Below are 23248 nucleotides of genomic sequence, written 5' to 3' on the forward strand. Positions count from 1 at the left end.
TTGCTGCGAAAGGTGGATATACACTGTACTAGTGCCGACATTGTGCATGCTCTGTTGCCTGTGTCTATGTGCCTGTGGTTCTGTCAGTGTGATCATGTGATGTATCTAACCCCAGGAATGTGTCAATAAAGTTTCCCCTTCCTGGGACAATGAATTCACGGTGTTCTTATTTCAATTTCCAGGAGTGTAGAAGGAACCAAGCATACTGTAACTGTGATTACATGGTACAGAGAGTGTTAGAATGCAGTCTCTGTAACAAAGTATGAATGAATAAATGGTCTCTAGCATGGAAACATGCATTTCCGGACATAAGTTGATTAGAGCTTTTTTGTTCCGTATCCTCTCATTGAGCAATCCCCAGAGTTTGTGCAAAGTGGAAAAAATCGTACTGTATATTCCCAAAATTTCATTACGCTACATTAATTATTTAATGGTGTTGCGACTTTTTCCATCAGTGTGTGTGTGTGTGTGTGTGTGTGTGTGTGTGTGTGTGTGTGTGTTTTTCTAATCCCCTGCTGCATCATTTGCATCATTAAATTAACTTTTATTTTAGAGCATCGTGGTTAATATGATGATTAAAATGATAATGCAAAGGATTAGAAATGAAAAAAATTTTATTTAAAATTATTAACTGAATAAAAATAATGACAATGGCCATTTTGATACAGGTTAAACACACACACACACACACACACACACACACACACGCATGCATGCACACACACACACACACACACACACACACACACACACACACACACATATTACCTGATGCGCCTCGAAATCAATCCCTGCAGTATGCCAAGCTAAATCAAACAATGGAAAATTCAGGATGGAAAATAACAATATTATGGAAAGGATAGTTGCTACTTACTATATAGAGGAGATGCTGAGTTGCAGATAGGCACAACAAACAGACTGTCACAAAACAAGCTTTTGGCCAACGAGGCCATTGTCAAAAATAGATAACAGACACAAACACCCTCACACACTCAAGCAAACACACCTCATACACATGACCACTGTCTCTGGCAGCTAACACCAGGCTACGAGCAGCAGCACATGATGGGAGAGGCAACTGTGTGGGGGTAAGGGACGCTGGGTGGGGAGGGGGGTTTGCAGAGTAGGGGTGGAGGCTGGTAAACTGCTGCTGGGGAGCATGCAGGGATGAGGTGGAGAAAGGGTATGGCAACTAGGTGCAGTTAGGTGGTGATTAGATGGAGGGGGCACAGGGGGGGGGGGGGGGAGAGGTAGCGGAAAAGGAGTGAAAAGAATGTGAGTGTTGGTGGAATGACAGCTATATAGTGCTGAAATGGGAACAGGGAAGGGACAAAATGGATGAGGACAATGACTAACGAAAGTTGAGGCCAGGAGGGTTACAGGAACGTAGGATACATTGCAGGGAGAGTTCCCACCTGCACAATTCAGAAAAGCTGGTGTTGGTGGGAAGAATCCATATGGCCGGTATTACACTATCAAATTTCTTTGTCCAATATCTTTGTCAAAGATATTTGATGGTGTAATACGGACTTTGTCAAATGTCGTCCAATATTTGATCAAATCTAGGGCCTGGCTGTAGATTTGATCAAAGAAATCGCTTGTCTTCTGTTCACTGCAATGTGACATGTTACCACATGGAGCACTAGCATCGCTGCAGCGTTCTGTCATCTGTAGTGTTTTTATAACAATTGCCGGTAAATACAATTGGTGTGTACCGACAACTACAAAATTAATAGAGATGTATGAAGCTGATGAGGCACTTTACAACGTGAGGCACCCTGAATACATAAATAGATTAAGAAGATTGGAGACCTGACCTGACCTGACCTGACATAACCCTCTCCTGTAGCAAGGAATCGGAGTGTTACAGTGAGCCTGTCTTCTGAAGATGTAGCAGTTATTAAGTGAATATTGTGCTTTGTGATATGAGGATACACTTCACCGAGCACATACAGAAATGTATGCTCATCCATTCTTAAGTAATTGATGTACGACTTGACGTCTTCCACTGTAAGCTCACGTAACAAGCTTTGTTGAATGTTTTTATCGTGTTGTCGTAAAACCCACGGCTTCACCCAGATTAGATTAGTTTTTTGTTCCATAGATCCGTGCTGAGGAGATCCTTGTGGATGTGGAACATGTCATTTTTTTTTAAGCTGAAATAACAATACTAATAGTATGAATAAACAAAATACATCATTTGTTTCTATTAAAAATTTCGCCAATGGAGTAGAAGGAGTTGGCCATTAGTAAGTCTTTCCGGCTCCTTTTAAACTGATCTTTATTTGTAACTAAATTTTTTATGTTTGCTGGCAAATTATTGAAGATTAGTGTTCCTGAGTAGTGGACCCCTTTCTGAACTAAAGTAAGTGCTTTTAAGACCTTGTGCAGATCATTTTTGTTCCTGGTATTGTATGTATGAACTGAGTTGTTTGTTGGAAAAGGAGATATACGTATTACACGCTTTTGGACTCTGAAAACTTTTGTTTGACTTGAAGATTAACCCCAAAATAGTATCCCATATGACATTATGGAATGAAAGTAGGCAAAGTATGCAAGCTTTTTCATTTTTATGTTGCCTATGTCTGCTTACATTCGAATTGCAAATACAGATTTGTTAAGACATTTCTTCAGTTCTGTGGTGTGCTCCTCCCAACTGAATTTATTATCAAGTTGTAATCCCAGGAATTTAAGACTGTCAACCTCGTATGTATGGTTCCTTTTCTTCCCCCATTTCTTTTCCGCATGTGCACACAATGCAATTGCGGTACGTGCAACTGCTGCGGTTAATAACAAGTTGTTGTCAGCCATCTTGAACTTCGACGAAAAATTTGATGACAGTGTAATACCCCTTCTAGTGCTACATCAAAGATCTTTGTCAAATATATTTGATGAAATATTTGATCACATCTTTGATCAAATCTTTGACAAAGAAATTTGATAGTGTAATACCGGCCTATGGCACGTGCTGTGAAGCAGTCACTGAAATGAAGAACCTCGTGTTGGGCGGTGTGTTCAGCAAGAGTGGTCCAGTTGTTTCTTGGCCACAGTTTGTCGGTGGTCATTCATGTGGACAGGCAGCTTGTTGGTTGTCATGCCCATGTTCAATGCAGCACGGTGGTTGCATCTTAGCTTGTAGATCACATGACTGGTTTTACAGGTAGCCCTGCCTTTGATGTGATAGGTGATGTTTGTTATTGGACTGGAGTAGGTGATGGTGGTGGAAGGATGTGTGGGACATGTCTTGCATCTAGGTCTACTACAGGGATATGAGCAATGAGACAAGAGAGTGGGAGCACGTGTTGTGCAGGGATGAAGGAGGATATTGTGTAGGTTTGGTGGACAAAGGAATACACTGTGGAAAGAGCAGGAAGGGTAGTGGCCAGGACATTTCTCATTTCAGGGCATGATGAGAGGTAGCTGAAACCCTGGGAGAGATTGTAATTCAGTTGCTCCAGTCCTGGGTGGTACTGAGTTACAAGGGGAGTGCTCCTCTGTGGCCCAACAGTGGGACTTTGGGAGGTGATGGGTGACAGTAAAGATAAAGCACAGGGAGATTTGTTTTTGTGCAAGGTTGGGAGGGGTAATTATAGTCTGTAAAGGTCTCAGTGAGACTTTTAGTATACTTTGAGATGGACCGCTCGTCACTGTAGATGTGACGGCACAGGTGGTTAGGCAGTATGGGAAGGACTTTTGTCATGTAATAGGTGGCAGCTGCTGTAGCGGAGGTATTGCTGGTGGTTGGTAGGTTTGATAAGGACAGAGGTATTGATGTAGCCATCTTTGAGATAGAGGTCAACATCTAGGAAGGTGGCTTATTGAGTTGAGTATGACCAGGTGAAGTGGATGGGGGAGAAGGTGTTGAGGTCCTGGAGGAATGTGAATGCGGTGTTCTCACCCTCGATGCAGATCACGAAAATGTCATCAATGAATCTGAACCAGGTGAGGGGTTTAGGATTCTTTTTAGGAAAGATTCCTCTAGATGGCCCACAACTAGGTTGGCATAGGATGGTGCACTGCGGGTGTCCATATATACAGTACCATTTCAAAATCCTGTGTTTTAAGGTCCCAGTGGTAGAAATTTTTTATTTTATTTTTGCCAATCACTGGCAAGTAAGGGCCCATGTGAATGAATGGGTGCCACTACACTACAGTACAAATTCAAAATCCTCCTATAAGGTCCTTGTTAAAATGAGAAATTCTTTTTTGCCAGTCACTGGCAAACAAAGACCACGAGGGCATATGGGTGTTGCGTGTTATCTCCTGGACGTTAGCCTACACCACTTGTAATGATACACGGTACAAAATACTAAATCATGCAAAAAAAAAAAAAAAAAAAAAAAAAAAAAAAAAAAAAAAAAAAAAAAAAAAAAAAAAAAAAAAACCTCTGAAAGTGCGCGTGCAATTGGCTAATAGCAATTTATAATGAAATGAAATAATAATGGTACAAACAGACTCTATAAGAAAACTGTATAGGATCTTTGTGGTAATTAATTATTCTTTTACTCACTGGCAAAAGAAACTAAAAAGACCAGCTTTACTACTAACTCTCTGTTCTAGTACTGAAGCTAACGCACACTACAGCGGCCATTTCGCATTGTAAGTTGTAAATTTTAAATAATATATAGTATTTTATGCTGATTGTGCATTTTTCTTTCATGTGCTTAGTGACCTTCATGCAGAAGTAAAAATGTTATTTGTAAGGTTTTCAGCACACAGTATAAACAACAAGAACGGTCAAACAATCGACCATTCTTGGCAGACATCTTGCATAGGAATAGTTTCATAGCGTTCCGTCGTCAATGGATGCTGTAAAAGACTCGCTCCATAATTATTAAGGAAAGGAAAGTGAATATATTAATTTATGCCATATTAAGGTAAAAACTAAGAACATTCAGTTAAGTTCAGATATTGGCTGCTTTTCGGCAAGACGAAGATTATTATGTTTAAAAAAAGGGAAATACTTTCTTTCATTAAAAGATTTCTTTTAATTCAATTTCACTACAGTAAAGATATCCTGCAGCAATATTTTAACAAGATAACACAAAATACAATCCCTGAGGTTATGTTTACTTTTTTTTGTCAGTATGAACACTCCACGTAGACATCAGTTTTAACAAATTCTAAAAGCACCTCACACAATCCTATATTAACAAGGCGGTGAGTCATGCGCTGTTAAATAACCAGAGCTTAGAGAACTATTTTACAAAAGTATAAATTCCGGTCCTCCATATTATCATGAGCCTTTCTCGTGCCCGCTATGCCAGATAAGTGCTCTATTCACACTCTTGCTGAGTCCGGTGTCTTGACCGAGGTGGTAGCGGTACACACCATATATGTGGTTTGAGAAAGTTACTACAACCCCTGTGGACCTTCCCTTGTCAATAATGGTTTTTGTGTTTTCATCATTTACAATAAATACCTAGATGATTCCCCCAACAAGACCACATTTCACAACTGTGTTCCATCGAAGCTCATGTTCTGCCTGCAATTATCTTCATGTTGATGCGATGTTATCAATAACTTTTTTTTTATACTCATCTTGCTTCTGAACTGTAGGTGGGAGCCAGGGCTTAGAGGTCAGTTTTCTTCAAAACAATTTTCTCTCTCCCACTGTTTGCATTAATTTTTAATTTTAAGTTTTCTAATATGACAAATAACTAGTAACCTTAGAGTTAATAAAAGGTTTGTATTACAAAATGTTCTGTTGAGGGTAGTAGCATACAATGTAAAATCTTTATTAGCTGTGATTTGCACTTTTTAAAAGTACAACTAAGATACCACAGTTCTGAAGGAATAGCAATGCCCATAATTACAACACTAGAAAGAAACCAATATCTCCATTACTTATAATTAAAACTGCCATTAACTTGAATGGTGCTGAATAAAGTTGCAACCAAAATCTTTGATAATGTAAAATGCCTGACATACTGCAAAACTAAATTTGGTAGCAAGTTTAATGCTTAAGTTCCTGATAGGCAAATCCTTTCATTCTATGGAATAATCTTTACTGATAAACTTGGAGAATACGTAGCTGAAATAACTGAACAAATAAACAATTTTTAAAAATTAAAAACTAACTTTATTGCGAGATTTAACATTTGTTTCTGAAGTATGAATTTCTCTGTACATGGTCAGCATGCTACTATGTTTCAATTAACTATTAAATAACCTGTAAATTCATTCATTCCACATCATTATGACACATTTCACAAGAGACTAATGCAAAATATAACTTACCAGGGAGGTCCTTTGCAGCTCCAAAGTATTTGTAACCACGATTTCCTGGAACTTCTTTCCCTTCATGGTCCAGCATCCGAGGTCCAACTTTAGCATAATCTGGACCACCAAGCTCACGTATCTGTGCTTCCCAATGGCCTTTCTCACGAAGTAGTTTGTTTATTTCATCATTTAGGTCACGGATCCGAAATTCTCCAAGACCCGCTACAGAACAGAAAATTAATTGCCACGATGATATACGGACAACTTACACTGCACCAGACGTTGAATGACAAGAAAGAAACTAGTCACTGGAAAGATGATTAATACATACAACTTCAAATATACTGTATTTTCCAACTGGATTTTTTGCATCTTATATGAAGGTAACAGCTAAACTGAGGTTTCAAATATTGTGATAATTCAACATAAGATGTAAAAGAATTCATACTTTGAAGTTTAGAAGCAAAACACACCTGCATTTGCTGCAGGTGAGATAAAGAGGGGGATAGGAACAAAGTGTGGAAAAATAATATGCACTTTCTCTGGAGATAATTGGCAAATATAGTGTGGATCTGTCTTTGTTGCCATCAGTGTCTCCCTTTCTAGGAAAAAGTGACAGAAAGGAAGTGACTATTTACAAAAAATTAAAACTGTGAAAATACAGAGCTGGGCTGGCAGACATCCTAGTTTAAAAATGGTGAATGAGTGACTGGGCCAATGTTTAACCTCTGATTGGTGATGATGTCATTTGTATACTGGCGGCAACTACAATTTTAAGAGCGAAACATAAGTTGGTTTGCTAAGAACGAGAGAAATCAGAAGACAAAGATGGCCATTTGGTTGCGACAATGAGAGAAATCAGAAGACAAAGGTGGCCATTTGGTTAACTGTTCATTCAAAGACAAAATTGGCCATTTGGTTAAGTGTTCATTCAATCATTTTCGTAGATTCTAGTGCCAACTGTTACCACAGGTTAAGCCAAGGAGGACTAAAGGCAAAGCAACACACTTATTCACCAATATTTGCTATCATATGCTCCAAGGTATTTGGATTTTAATCCAAGTGCAGTCTGTTTCCATTACAGTCACCAAACATGGGACATCATTCAATACCATGTGCAGAAAGTTTCATGACGTTATACACACTAGAAAAAACATTTGTGTCTGTACTACTCATCATGACAGATAAAATTAAGGCAGTTCTCTCGGCGGAGAAGTCCCTGCATATCTACAAATGGGCAAGAAGGTGGAACCTAATATTGACCATTAAATATTAGGAGAGAGATGGTTTCAGATGATGCAGTGCCCAAGCTTGTGTTGATATATTTCTAGGTAGATGTCTTTTAATATGAAATTGTGAGTATGCAGATCTGTAAAGATAACACCCTTTACACTTATAAATACACTGATGAGCCAAGAAGTTATGACCAGCTGCTCCACAGATGTGCTGCTGCACATTTGCAAAGCAGTACTTCAGTGATTCTATGTGACATAGATTCGATAAGTCCTCGGTAGGTTTCTGGAGGTATAGGGCACCAGATGTCTATACATCGGTCACACAATTACGGGTCAGTGTTTTGTGAGAATGCAGACAGCAGCTCCCTAACAGCATCACAGAGATGTCCCTTAAAGTACAGATCAGGTAGATTTGGTGACCGAGATATCAACTCGAGTTCACTATTGTGCTTGACCTTGTGACAAGGACAGTTATGCTGGAAGAGGCTATCACCACCAGGAAAGACATCAAGTACGAAGGGATGCTGGTGGTCTACAACAATGTTCACGTAGTCCATAGCCGTCATGGCACCTTCGATTACTATCACAGGCCCGGGTGAAAGTCCCTCATAGCACAATACTCCCTATCGACATGTGGCTGTTGTGCATGACACACTTTGAGCAGCTGTTTGTCTAGACAATGACATATCCTGACATGACAACTGACCAGGTGTAACAAGCAATATGATTCACCGGGCCAGGCAACATGTTTTCGCTGATCCACAGTCCAATATTGATGGTAACTGTGCCCACTGCAACAGTCACAATGTCACTGGATCAGCATGGGAACATGTACTGACATCTGCTGTGAAGCTACATGTTCTACAATGTGCTACTAAACTTTTCACCTCAAATATTTCGGTAACCATTCAAGTTGTTGTAATTCTATTTTTACCCAGGTGAATTGTGAGAATGTTCTCACTGAATGGAATATAGTATCTTTACATAACTACATTAATTATAGAGATATCAGTATTAACTTTAAACAATGTAAGATCCAGGATCAACCTTCAGCAGTCATGTCCATCACGCACCTATCCCCTTCCCTGTTCACATACCAACACTACGCAGCTTCTTTTCCACCAACACACCCAGTCTTCTTACTTCTCTCTTTCTGCCCCCCCCCCCTCCCCCCTCCAGCTCTCCATCTAACCTCCTGACTGCACTAGCTGCCCGGCTCTTTCCCCATCTCATCCCTGTATGTTCCCACAAGCCGCACTTTACTACTGTCCTCCAACTGCAGCCTGCCATCTCTCCCAATCCCTGTCCCAGCCTCCTCCTTACCAACACCACTCAGATGGCTTCTCCCCTTATGTGCTGCAGCTCACTGTTGGACTTCGGCAGCCGGAGACAGCGGTCACGTGTGTGCGAGTTGCTTTTGCGTGTGCAGGAGGTGTATATGTTTTCTGTGTAATTCACAAGAAGGCCATTTGGCTGAAAGCTTATTTGTTTAGCAGTCTTTTTGTTGTTACTATCTGCGACTCAGCATCTGCACTATATGGTGAGTAGCAATCTATCCTTTTCATAACACTGTCAGCATCAACTTCGCTTTTTCAAATGGAACTATGGCTAATTAGTTTCATGTCCCATGGATCTTGTTCATCAATGTATCGTAATTATGCAGAATGAGTCATTTTACATTCACACTGCAAATTACTTTGTACATATGATTACATTCTGAACAGTTCTAGGGTTACGCAGATTCTGCAAGTTAGTAAGTACCGCCCACCACCTTTTACATGTTACAGTAATTGAAATTCTTCAACAGAATAGAATGAACTGTAAAGGAGAAATTTTCTCAGTATGTTTTCAAATTTTGCTTTTCCACCTGCCAGAAAATTTATATCACTGAGTAAGTGATCAAAAATTTTTGTTGCAGCATTTGTGAACCACTTTCTGTGCTAACACACAGTAACAACTGTCATTTTTACTTCTAGTTTTGTAATTGTGTACATCATTGTTCCTTTTGAAATGCAATGAATAATTTACAATGAACTTCAAGAGGGAATAAATATACTGTGAAGCAATAGTCAGAATGCCCAACTCCTTAAACAGCTGTCTACAAGATGATTGTGGGTGAGCACCAATTACAATCCTTACAGAACGTTTTTGCACAATGAAGACTCTCTTTCTTAAAGATGAGAACATCATTCCATACAATATTATTGAATGAAAGTATATGCAAAATGTGTCAACTTACTGATTTGTTTCTCCCCAAGATGTGCTACGATTCTAAGTACAAATGTGGCTGAACTAAGTTGTTTTAGAAGTTCCAAAATGACATTTTCCCAGTTTAAATTCTCATCAGAATCGACACACAAAAATTTTAAGTTTTCATCCTATTTATTATTTACTTGCCATTTGTTACATTTATCACTGATGTAACACCCCTAGATGTGCAAACTGAATATGCTGTGTCTTTTTAAATTGAGGATGGGACCATTCACAGAAAACTAGCCAGTAACACTTTCAGGAACTTTGTTTGTCATTTCTTTTGTTTCTGTATGTATGCTTGGATTGGTTACAATACTAGTGTCAACTGCAAAATGAACTAATTCTATTTGTTGTAAATCCGATGGAAGATCGATTACACATAATTATGAGGAACAATTGTGGATCTAAGACAGTGCCTTAGGCAACACACCATGCTTGATTTCTCCTCAATCAGATATATGTCTCAGCACTATTTTATTATTCAGTGCTTGTAAAATCTGGTGAGTGATCATGTAAATGGCATTATCATTAGAGCAAACCTTCTGAGACCCAAACTGTGAGTTGCTGAGGATATTATTGTTGCTAAGGTGAGAAACTATTCTAGAATATATGAAGATGGTACCTACCCTTTCGGACATGTCCAAAAGAACAGACACCATTGGTGTTCTTGCAGCTCTCAAAGAATGAAATTACAATGAAATCCAGACCATTAGCTGATAACTGGTGTTGATAAATATCAACGAGGACAGTTGAAAATGTGTGCCCTGACCAGGACTCGAACCCGGAATCTCCTGCTTACATGGCAGATGCTCTATCTGACTGAGCCATCGAAGCCACAGAAGATAGTGCAACTGCAGGGACTTATGTCTGGCATGCTCCCAGTGAAACCCACATTTCCAACTTACTGTCCACACACTACATTTGTAGTGCACCTGCCCACTATACTCATTATTTGTGACATTCAACCTACCGATTCCCGTAAGAGTTTGAGCAAAGTGAGTGCATCCGCACTGAAGAAGATCATTGGCCGGTAAACCTTATCTATATGAACATGGTATCTGTTCTTTCGGACATGTCCGAAAGAACAGATACCATTGGTGATCTTGCAGCTCTTGTAGAATGAAATTGCAATGAAATCCAGACCATTTGCTGCTTACAGGTGTTGATAAATACCAACGGGGACAGTTGAAAATGTGTGTCCTGACCAGGACTCGAACGCGAAATCTCCTACTTACATGGCAGATGCTCTATCCAAATGAGCCATCAAGGATACAAGGGACAGTGTGACTGCAGGGACTTATCTCTGGCACGCTCCTTGTGAGACCCACATTTCGAGCTTACTGTCCACAGACTACATTTGCAGTGCCCCCGCCAGCTATACTCATTACTCGCAACAGTCAATCTACATTTTTGTAACATGTAGCTGACGTCAGCCCAAACAAATACTGCTCATAACCATCTTTCATACAATGCCCCTGTCAATGGAAACCATCAGAATGTTTACTGTTACAAACTAAAATAATTTTTAAAGCAGGATTTTAAGTGCCCATTCGATACAGCAGCCTCAAATTAGACTAGTGCAATATTTGTTTTCTCAATATGTATTATCAAGGACAATAAAACACGAAGAATAATGAGTACTTCAGCAGTGACTGGTGCAGACGGCACAGGCCAGGATAGTGCTGTTGCGACTGGATTACCAGTTATTCTTTGTATGTTATTGTCCCTGATAATACAAATCGATGAAATGAGTATTACACTAGACTAATTTGGGACTGCTCTATCATATGAGAACTTAAAATTCCACTCTTAAAAATGAATTTGTTTGTAACAGGAAGCAAAGCAGCACTGAGTATTGCACAAGACTTGATGACCAGTATTTGTTTGGGCCGACTCCAGCTACACACTGCAAAAAATGAAATTAATACCTTCTGAAACACCACAGAAAATGCCCCTGACAGCTCTTGGGGGGCAGCTTGCTGTGTAGCCTTAATGACAATGCAAACTAATGTGAGCTGTGATTACCATAAGCCTTCTGAATTCTAGGTAAAGCTAATCAAGCTTCTTGTCACTGTATTGAAAGTGTTGGTTTCGCTAACTCACAAACGAATTGTCACCCTTCAAACAGATGTCCTACTATATTACAAACCAGTCCATTGCTGCAACATGTATTGTAATGTGCTCATGAGTAACATCACATATTTGTCAAAATGAAGTACTAACAAAATGTCAATTTGGTTTTCAGAAAAGCTTTTCAACATAAAATGCTTTCATTGATCAAATATTAAATGGATTGAATAACTGAACATCACCCAATGGGATATTTTGTGATCTCTCAAAAGCTTTTGATTGTGTGTATCATGAAATTCTTCTAGATAAGCTTAAGTATCGTGGTATGAGTGGGACAGTACACAAATGGTTTGATTCATATTTAACTGGAAGAATGCAGAAGGTTTAAAATTAACAGTACAGATGGTCTGCAAAAATCAGGAGAGTCCTCTATCTGGGAAGGTATCAAGAATGGTGCCCCGCAGGGTTCAGTCTTGGGTCCCTTATTGTTCTTAATATATATTAATGACTTGCCAATCTATATTCATGGAGATGCTAAGCCAGTTCTTTTTGCTGTTGACACAAGTATAGTAATCACACCCAACAAACAAGAACCAGCTGAGGAAATTTGCACATAATGCCTTTTAGAAAATTAGTACGTGGTTCTCTGCAAATGAAGTCTCGCTAAATTTTGAGAAAACACAGTATATACAACTGAAGGGGTGAGAATGATATAGTCCAAAGCCATATTTTTCTCAAAATACATTTTTTGTGTTCGTTCAACTTCTATTCAACAGAGGAAGCTATTGCGAAAATATTGTAAGTTTCACTCACTAGATGGCAAAGCAGTCCACACTTGTTGTTCTTACATAGTGAGAAAGTAGTCTTTTTTGTGTGTGACACAACACAAAGCCACAGCAAAATGGTGCTTGCAAAGAAGAGGTTATTTCCATGCGTAACCAAAAATGAAGATACCTAGACAGAAATGGCCAGTTCTGAAGAAGATTATTCGTCCAGTGGAAGCAATTATTGTCCCTCTGATGAAAATTCATCAGAAAATGACATGGTAAGTCAAAAATGCTTACTTTTTTAAACATTTAAAATGTCGAGACTTAGGACTGTATCAGAGTAAAATAATATTGTGTAATTATAACTATTATATACTCACTAATTAAAATACTTGTGTGTGAATCATGAACAAATTATACTTCTCCTATTAATTACTGCATTATTGGTAATAATTTTGATATTATAAGGCTATTTGTATAATATATTACAGTATGTTATATGCGTTGAAGTGGCTTTGGTCTGCCTCATTCTGAATACTTTGTTTGGCTTAGGATGCTGACGAATGTAAAAGAACCTAAAGGCAGAAAAAAAAAGAAAAAAAATATGTGCAACTGGAAAATAGAAAAATGTAAATGTTGTAGAAATTCTGGCACAGAGTACATATTGGATAAAAGAGGATGAACTATTGGAGCTAAAATTTGTGGTCTTGGATGTAAATGTAAAAACAAATGTTGGAGCAAAATTCATGAATGTGTAGATCAGATATTCCATTCTTTTTGGGATATGGGTGATTTCAATTGCCAAAATAATTACCTTCTGTGCAATATTAAGATGAAACAAGTGCAAAGGAGATAACTATGATCAATGAAAAATCTGAATTTAATTTTTTATTTTATGTATTTTATAAATAACATATTATTACTTTGATCAATATATTTTACTTTTTTAGTTACCCAAAGAAAAAGAAAAGTGCAATTCGCAGCGAATGGTTGCTTTTTTGTACCAGGTTAAGGTTAATGGCTGTAATATTTTGGTATGCAGAGAAGCATTTTTAAGTGTGCATAAGCTTCAGAACGTCTTAAGAACCTACAAAACAATTACATGATGGACACTCCACTTCTCCAAAGGACAGAAGAGGTATTTAAAGATTAAATCAATGTTGCTCACCATAAAAACCATAATTTTGTTTTATTCTGCTTATTTATCCAGTGTTTTTCTTTAAGTATCATATTCAAATATAAATTCACTAAATTTCTCTGTCCTGAGCATCTACCTATAAAATTACTTTTAGTCTTTTTCTTTTTTTCCAGGAAAAAAAGGGAATCCACCAAGGAAAATTTCATCAGAAGCAGTTCAAGTTCGTAAATAATACACTGAAGTATCAAACAATGGAAAATCCAGGATGGAATGTAACAATATTATGAAAAGGTAAGTTGCCAATGACCATATAGCGGAGATGTTGAGTTACAGATAGGCACAACAAAAAGACTGTCACAAATAAATAAAGCTTTTGGGCTTCGTCAAGAACAGACGGGCGAAGGTTGAGGCAAGGAGGGTTACGAGAACGTAGGATGTATTCCAGGGAGAGTCCCCACCTGCAAAATTCAGAAAAGCTGGTGTTGGTGGGAAGGATCCATATGGCATAAGTTCTGAGGCAGTTGTTGAAATGAAGGATGTAATGTTTGGCAGCATGTTCGGAAAGAGTGTGGCCCACTTGTTTCTTGGCCACAGTTTGTAGGGGGCCATTAATGCAGACAGACAGCTTGTTGGTTGTCATGCCCACATAGAATGCAGCACAGTGGTTTAAGCGTAGCTTGTAGATCACGTCTGGTCTTACAGTTAGCCCTGCCTTTGATGGGATAGGTGATGTTTGTGACCGGACTGGAGTAGGTGGTAGTGGGAGGATGTGTGGGACAGGTCTTGCATCTAGGTCTATTGTGGGGGTATGAGCCATGAGGTACAGGGTTGGGAGCAGGGGTTGTGTAAGGCTGGGCGAGTATATTGTGTAGGTTCGGTGGATGGTGGAATAATACTGTGGGAGGGGTGGGAAGGATAGTGGGCAAGACATTTATAATTTCAGGACACGATGAAAGGTAGTCGAAACCCTGGCGCAGAATGTAATTCAGTTGCTCCAGTCCTGGGTGGCACTGAGTTACGAAGGGGAAGCTCCTTCATGGCTGGACGAAGCTACTTTGTGAGGTGGTGGACTGGAAAGATAAGGCACGGGAGATTTGTTTTTGTACAAGGTTGGGAGGATAATTATGGTCTGTGAAGGCTTCAGTGAGACTGTCGGTATATTTCAAGAGGAACCGCTCGTCACTGCAGATGCGACAACAACGGGTGGCTAGGCTATATAGTGGGATTTCTTGGTATGGAACGGGTGGCTGGTGGTTAGTAGGTTTGATATTGACGGAGGTACTGATGTACCCATCATTGAGGTGGAGGTCAACATCTAGGAACGTGGCTTGTTGGGTTGAGTAGGACCAGGTGAGACAAATGGAGGAGAAGTTGTTGAGGTTCTGGAGGAATGTGGCTAGGGTGTCCTCATCATCGATCCAGAATGCAAATATGTCATCAATGTATGTGAACCAGGAGAGGGGTTTAGGACTCTGGGTTTTTAGGAAGGATTCCTCTAGATGGCCCATGAATAGGGTGGCATAGGATAGTGCCATGCAGGTACCCATAGCCATACTGTGGATTCTTTTGTAGATAATCCATTCAAAGGAGAAGTAATTGTGGGTGAGGATATAGTTGGTCATGGTGACTAGTGAGGATGTTGTTGATTTGGAATCTGTCAGGTGTTCAGAAAGGTAGTGTTCAATTAGCGGTAAGGCTGTGGGCATTAGGAAAGTTAGTGTAAACATAGATGGCATCAATAATAATGAGCAGGGCAGTGTGCGGTAAAGGGACAGGAACTGTGGAGAGTCAGTGGAGGAAATGGCTGGTATCTTTTATATAGGAGGGTAGGTTCCACGTAATAGGTTGAAGGTGTTGATCTATGAGAGCAGATTCTCTCAGTGGGGGCACAGTAACCAGCCACAATGGGGCATCCTGAGTGGTTAGGTTTATGTAGAAGAGTGCGGGAGTGGTAGGGGTAAGTAGAGAGATGGACTCTGGGGAGATGTTCTGGGATGGGCCTGAGGATTTGAGTAGCGACTGGAGATTCTGCTGGATTTCTGGAATGGAGTCGCTGTGGCAAGGTTTGTAGTTGGATATATCTGACAGCTGGTGCAGTCCTCCTGCCAGGTAATCCTTATAGTTCAAAACAACAGTGGTGGAGCCTTTGTCTGCAGGTAGGATTATAAGGTCGAGATCAGTTTTTAGATGGTGGACTGCAGTTCTTTCTGCAGATGTAAGGTTAGTTTGAATGTTGAGGGATTTTGGGAATGATGCTGAGGCAAGGTTTGAGGTTAAGAAATTCTGGAAAGTTAACAGGGGGTGATTTGGAGGCAGTGGGGGTGAATCACGGTTGGTTGGGGGAGTGAACTGAATTAGGCAGGGTTCAATATTGGTCTTTGGTTGACAGGGTTCAATATTGGTCTTTGGTTGAGTGTGATTAGTAGGGTTGGTGGCGAAAAAGTGTTTCCATTGTAGGGACTGGGAAAAGGAGAGAATATGGCTGTGGGGCAAGGCTTCTGGAGGAAAGGTTCATGACTGTGTTACAGGTCTGCTTAGGTTCTGGATTCTGTGTGGTGGTGGGAGGGAGTTTTGGAGGGTGGGCTAAGTAGTAGGTCTGTGAGATGGGTTTTTTCAGCTGTGAGGGGGTGTGGGGGAGGTCTGGAGGTTGTTGTAGAGGGTGTGGACAGTGGTACTCCAAGGTGGGAATTGGAAGTGAGCAGGATGGAAAGCTGTTTGAGATGGTGGTGGGCATGTTGCTCAAGTTCCTGCAGGGCAAGAGTTTCAGTGTGTTATGTGTTCCAGCAAATTGGGATTGTAGAGCAGGAGAATTTTGTGGATGGAGAGAAGGTAAGGAGGTTTGGGCTTGGTTGATATGGTTTTGCAGGACTATGTTGGTGAGGGCTGAGAATTGGCAGAATCTGAACAGGTGCAGGTCATTGTAGAAGGAGGGGTGGCAACCAGAGATGGGTAATTTGATGCTAAGGCCATTTTGGGGGGATTCCATGAGCAGAGCAACAATGCAGAAACAGTATGTGGGACTAGGCTCTAGCTAGGAATAACGACATTTTTCTGTACTGACAGAGATGGAAGGAGCAAGGATCCATGGTGGTGGGAAAATGTGAAAAATCATGTAAAAAAAAACCATAGAACTGCATCTGATAAATTTCACAAAAATACATCCAAATATTTGGGAAAAATCATGAGAAGGATGAAACGGATGCAGAGGGAGAAACAAGATGAAATCTGATGGAGTTGACGATAGTGAAAGGCGAAAACTCAGTAAAATTCGCGAGAAGTCACAAGGATCAGAGTGGAGAATAATAAAAGAATATATATTACAGTGGGTAGCAGGTCCAAGGGTGGATAAGTGTGAAGACAGGGAACGGCAGATGTGATGGTTGAGGTGGATTTATAGTGGGTGCAAACTGGGATAGAACGGAGAAAGAGTGGGCGATGGGGAGGGGTTTGTATGATGAAATGTAAGATTGTGTAGCACTGGTAAGGTGTGGGAAATAGCAGGCAAAAATACGGGAGATTGACGCAGGGAGTGATTAATTAGAAAGTCTAGGTTTCAGTTGCCTGAAACTGCGGTCTCACACACACACACACACACACACACACACACACACACACAATTATTGTTGACTTAGGCCTTAATTGCTGAAAGTTCTATTTCCCCTGTTTCAAAGGGATACTTCAGGTGTTAGAGTGAAACAATGGAAGAAAGCGATGAAAACAACATAAGAGGTGATACATATTGGCTACATTATTTGAAATATTGTAGTCACTATCATTGTAAGCTATGTTGTATGTTGATTATCAAATTTTTGTAAACCTTGAATTCATTTAGTATGAGAAAGACCAAAGCCCAACGTTATGTCACTCAGGATAAAATATTTTTTATTACTCTTGTTTAACTTAGTTCACAACATAACTCTGCATACATGTATATTAACACATTGGAGAAATAAGCTACTTTTGTTGGACACCCATAAAAACTGAAATATGATTTACGGATTTATTCAAAGTTTTAAAATGTTCTCCTGAAAAATTTACATTTTGTGGTTTTGGATTATATCATTCTCGCCCCTTCAATTCAGTACGGCAAATGGTATAACAGCATTGATAGATACCAGACTATGAATAGAAGTCTGTTGCTAAGGCAGAAAATTCAAAATTTCTGGGTGTGTGCACTGATGAGAAATTGAATTGGAAGAAACACATAGATGAACTGCTGAAACAGTTAGGTTCAGCTACTTATGCTATTAGGGTTATTGCAAATTTTAGTGACAAACATATTAGTAAATTAGCCTATTATGCCTATTTTCATTCAGTGCTTTCACATGGAATCATGCAAACACACACACACACACACACACACACACACACACACACACACACACACGAATGACAGCTCCATTTATTCAATCGATAAAATTTTAAATATGAAGTAGTTGTGTAAACAAAACTTAAGTGAAAGTGACACATGCCACATTATTAAGAAATGTTCCATTCATGATCTATGGAACAAGTATTAATGTATGTATGTATGTATGTATGTATGTGCATTAACGACAACCAATAATTTCAAGGTTGGTGCACACTGGCTGCCCATAACTACTACCCCCCCCCCCCCCCCCCCCATGATGTAACTGATGTGATGCACTGTGTCAACCTATTTGCCATAGGGGAGAAAACGTCCTGGCTATCACTTTACCCATTCTAGACACTAGTTGGACTTATGTTGGTCAAGAAATGATCAGTCAGGCACCAATGATCCAAAGAAAGAATGCATTACATTATTTAGAATGTTGCAAACAATCACAGCACTGATCAACACAACACTCAAAAACAACTTTATAGACTGGTATATCATGGTGAATGACATACCGCATCGCAACTCTTAGGGGTGTATGTGTCGGGGGGGTTTCACATGCGTAGCCTGGTTGAAGCATGGAAAACTATATTTATCTGAATCCAGGTGCTTGATTATTACAAAATACTACAGGTGGCACATGTGAACAATTGTGAATCTACGATTTTCTGCATTAGTACTGTAATGTTGCTGCTTTGCAGTTTGAAGAAGATCAATGGATTTACTGGAATAGCCTGCTCAAGAGCTCAATCTGAACATTACTGATTGTCATTCAGACGAACTAGTGTGTCAGAAACATGTTTGATCAACTTATCAACAGCAATATGTATCCAAAGACTTCTGACTTTGTATTACAAATGAGGATCATTTAATGTTTGACTCTGCTTTTGTGATGAGTTGCTAATTTCATGCATAACATAAAACAATTATGAGTTTCTATTCACTAGTTTTAGATGTAACAACTGCCTGATCTAACTGAAGTTATGTCACACTAAAGATTACTTAAAGGCCATTACAAAAATTTTAATATTAAAAAGTGGTTGCTCACATGACCTGCTATCCTTATTAAACAGAAGAGCTGAGCTGTCTTTCATAGCACTGTTACAGATATGCTCAACAAACTGCTGTGGAAGACACTAAAAGAAGGATACTTGGCCACTCAACAAGACTGTACATCAAAGAAGCAACCTCTTAATAGGAGTCAAGGATTATACTACTATTGGTATCGCTATTACTACTACTATTAATCTGCTAAATCAGATTGTGTAAACCCCAGACAATTTCTTTGAGACAACTGCTCAACATCGTCAGATAGCTGCTCATGGTTACTGCTGGCAAGCAGAAATTTCCTGTGTCCACTCTGGGACCATATTTACACGCAGACCTCACCCAGAAGTCATGCATCTGCAGCAAAGTTGCTTCTAGATGTATCTTGGTAGCATGTATAGAGCACCCTACAGAAACCAAATTGTGGTCCCTTGCGTGTCCAATAGGTCACTGGAGCTGCTGCCAGAGTCACTGGGACAGGGAGCCAAAATAACTTTGGTAGCCTGGCTGGATCCTCTACTAGGCATATGCTGCGGCAGAGTTGTCATCACATGTTCTTTTTTTCTCTGCTCCTAATAGCAGCAGGTCAGCAGGTGTGGAGTGTTCTGTGCTGTACTTAGTTGGGACTCCTGAGGCCCTACTTATAAGATTATCTGTTGTGCTTCCTTAAGTACACAGTCCAGAAGGCTGGAACTGATGATATAATCTTTAACAGAAGGATACTCTGTCTGACCAGAAACTTTTTCTTCTTTACACTTCACTTCACTGAACGCTAGTACATCTAGACTCAGCCTTTTTAATTCTCTTTTTCAGATTTTCTAGCTTTCTCATTGGATTCAGTCTTTCAACAACAACCACCCCACTCAAACTCACAGAATTTTACCCTTTTGTTTTTTATTCAATCACTTTTTCATGGTCACCTGCACTTTGACAGTCTGGTCTTGGTGGTACAAATGGGGGGCTAAAACAGAACCTATTGCTAATGGAGATCATAATGACACTTTTCAAATTACAAGTCGCGTGTCCTCTGGATATACATAACATCTTTAACTCAGTGTTTTTCATTGCCTTCTGCATTCTCATGCTGTTGTTCACTGCTGATTCTTCTGCCTTTTAGGGAACAGTTTCCAACCTCAACGGCAAGAGGGTGTCCTGAACCTCCATCCCTCCTGAGCCCTCTTTGGTAAGGCTGAGGCAAAGCACAGGTGGCTCCTTTTACCAGAGATCAGCTGCCATTGCTGATCATTTGTATTCAAAGTTTAAGCCGCCCTGGTTGGGTTCAAATCCATTAGTCAAAGACACTACTACTACTAAATGCTGGGTGGTGCCAAGAGGAAAACAACAAGGATTTCCAATGACAGATTTGCCACAGCACAGTGAATTATCCAACTAGCTATTAATTTTGGTTCATTTCATGGTCACAATGATGGCCAGTGGCAGCAGTGGTGACCTAATGAATATAAGGAAGGTCAAAGAGCAGTTTCTGTTACCAGGTTCTGGACAAACAACCGTCATACGTCTGGAAGCAAATTGATTGCACATGTGTAACTTCTGGATGATGACACCACAATAATACTGGTGCAAAATGAACATCGGTTGTTGTGCTTACAGCTAGACATAGGTGGAAATTTTCCACATAAAGCAGCTAAAACAAATAAGTACACAAAATGTATACTGTGTGTGTATTCATACACAAATATCGATTTAAAAAAGAAGGAACAATTGCGAAAATATAACAAAAACTCGTGAGCTTGATATGATGTTCATGGGTAACTATGATTTGGTCAGTAGAAAATTCTTAGGCCTATGAGGTTTTATTACAGCGCAAAATATCCAACAGCCAATAAGTCTGTAACTGATTCAGTGGCACTTAAATATACTGTACTATACAGACAAAAGGTGAATTACAACGGAAGTTTTGAAAGTATCTATGTAAACTTCGGTTCATATTACAGTACAGAAGCAAAAATCAGCTGCCTACCGTTCTGTATTTGAGCAACCTTCTTGGCAATTTCTCTAATTATCTGCAACCGCCACTTTTCTGCCTTGGCTAAATCGTGACATTCTGACGCTAGGTATGGTCGGCGTTCCTTTTCCTTTCCCATGTCGTTGACGTGAGCTGCCCGCCACCGAGCCAGCGTCGTCCTATATTACAACGAATGATATATTAGTAAATTAAGTTAAAAATACAGTACAAAAATTTTACATGTAAGAACTGTAGGTCATAGGCCTTAACTAGTGTTGCCGGAGTTACATTAATGAATAACGTTCACTATTAATTTCAATAAATACATCTATCTCTACTTACATGGCCTTCTCCGCATTCCGCGCCTGAAAAACGAAAAATAGTGGTAAAAACTGATTTTCAATTCAAATTTTGCCATATACTGTTTATTTTTAGGGTATCGCGATGTTAAATTTCTCACCCACTGTTACAGGATATGTTTACTTACCATGATTATTATGTAATATAGAGTCTATTGCACAGGTTTCAATGTCTGTCATACAATTCCGCTAAAACAATAGTAAAACATTCAGTCCCGATATCAACAACACTTCCAATGTGTATCACCGAAAACACACGAGTACAATACATCATCAAAGAACAACAGCGACAGAGATCACACTTGATAATGGAAACGCACAGAGCAACGTGAAAGTGGCAGCTTGGGCCAGTCGCTCAGATGCGGCGTTAGTAGTTACGTGGGAGGGGTGTCAATTTGTGGTTGTAGTACGTAAACAGTGTTTGTTGTGTGTACGTACGGATTTGTTTACAATACATGAGAGAAGACAGAGTAATGCAGAACAGCGGTGACTACAGAGTGATCAGTTTGTGCTTTGAGTCTCTCGTTTTCGGGACAGTTTAATCTGTGTTAACAGAGCTCGTCGTGTGCGACGTTTTGAGCCCTTGCTTAATACCTTCAGGAGTGTAGAAAGTTGGCTTGGTTTAAGAAAAATCTGTCGTATAACAATGCCATATACAAAAATGAAATCAAAAACAGATTGACCCGACGTTCAAAATTGAAATGATTTCAGTTTCCGGAGATATGTGACGCAAAGTCAGTTTCTTGAAAGGAAAAGTGTTAAAGAGTGCTTGTGGTACCTATAATGGGAGAAGAACGCTTAGTAACAGAGGTACCAGATAGTCTGAAGAAGCTGGCAAGAAAAGTTGTTAGAGGTTTTTATACAATAGAAGATGCCTTGATCATTGATTTACTTGTCAGAAATCCTTGTAAGTTTAACTAATTCTTATATCTACTTTCTAAAACGTACACCCTAATGTTGTCTCGAATTTTGACCCTTTATTTTATCTATTTAGGTATGAAGGAAGATGACATATGCGAGCTGCTGAAATTTGAAAGAAAGATGTTACGAGCACGAATAGCAATACTGCGAAATGACAAGTTCATTCAGGTTCGCTTGAAAATGGAAACGGGATTAGACGGAAAAGCGCAGAAAGTAAACTACTATTTCATAAATTATAAGGTCAGTGCGTCAACTTCACATTATACACTCCGAAAACTTATGGACTTTGTAGTCTGGCCTGAAACAATGCACAGCAATAACTTGTAAAGAAACCATATTTTTATTTCAGTCCATTTTCTAGTAGATGTAATGATTAAAATGCCCTATTTTTGTTATACATGTTATTAATATATTATTTAGACGAACTATCAATGTACAAAAAAAGAAACATGTAGTAGTAAAATGAAGTTCTTGTGGGCAGTCATTTGAAAAATACTGTTTTGATAATGTTCATCCATGTTTAGTTATCCGAACCACGGTACAGCCTCATGTGAAATTTATCGTGTTTGCTTAAGTCTTTCAGGATGTTCATTGCTGTATTACATTTAAGGTAATGTGTGCATATCTTGAATGACATACAGCATACATAAATTCTCTGTCATCACATTTGATCCATAACATTCTGCACTGCATGTGCAGAATGTTGCGAGCTTTCACTTAAGGTGCCTGGACAGACAAAACTAAGAAAGAGACTGTCTGGGAGATTTTTCTTTTGTCATAAATATAGGATTACTGGTTCCTTAATCTTTCACGTTGCTATTAAGTGTTATGCTCCTCCAAATATTGATGGAAACTGTGACTGAATGAACAACACTCCTGATTTTTCTTTATTCACCAAAAGTCTATGAACTGA

General features: G+C 39.4%; 2 protein-coding genes across 3 annotated transcripts in view; one reads left to right on the forward strand and one right to left on the reverse strand.

Moving 5' to 3' along the window:
• LOC126418451 (pre-mRNA-splicing factor ISY1 homolog) overlaps positions 1 to 21686 on the reverse strand; it is a 70350-nt gene extending 48664 nt beyond the window's left edge. For both annotated transcript variants that reach the window (XR_007575848.1, XM_050085215.1), the window contains exons 1-4: positions 21543 to 21686; positions 21398 to 21420; positions 21071 to 21234; positions 6241 to 6444 (exon numbers count right to left, since the gene is read on the reverse strand). Coding sequence is in view for 1 of the 2 variants with exons in the window: in XM_050085215.1 (XP_049941172.1) it covers positions 6241 to 6444; positions 21071 to 21234; positions 21398 to 21420; positions 21543 to 21545 (394 nt within the window). In the remaining variant the exon portion in view is untranslated. The remainder of the gene's footprint in view (positions 1 to 6240; positions 6445 to 21070; positions 21235 to 21397; positions 21421 to 21542) is intronic.
• A 53-nt stretch (positions 21687 to 21739) lies between these two features.
• LOC126418449 (general transcription factor IIE subunit 1) overlaps positions 21740 to 23248 on the forward strand; it is a 71769-nt gene continuing 70260 nt past the window's right edge. Inside the window, exons 1-2 of the mRNA XM_050085213.1 lie at positions 21740 to 22321; positions 22409 to 22575. Of these exons, the coding sequence (XP_049941170.1) occupies positions 22198 to 22321; positions 22409 to 22575 (291 nt within the window). The 5' untranslated portion in view covers positions 21740 to 22197. The remainder of the gene's footprint in view (positions 22322 to 22408; positions 22576 to 23248) is intronic.

Source organism: Schistocerca serialis, chromosome 9, assembly GCF_023864345.2.
Source record: "Schistocerca serialis cubense isolate TAMUIC-IGC-003099 chromosome 9, iqSchSeri2.2, whole genome shotgun sequence".
In the NCBI taxonomy this organism is placed as follows: Eukaryota; Metazoa; Arthropoda; class Insecta; order Orthoptera; family Acrididae; genus Schistocerca; species Schistocerca serialis.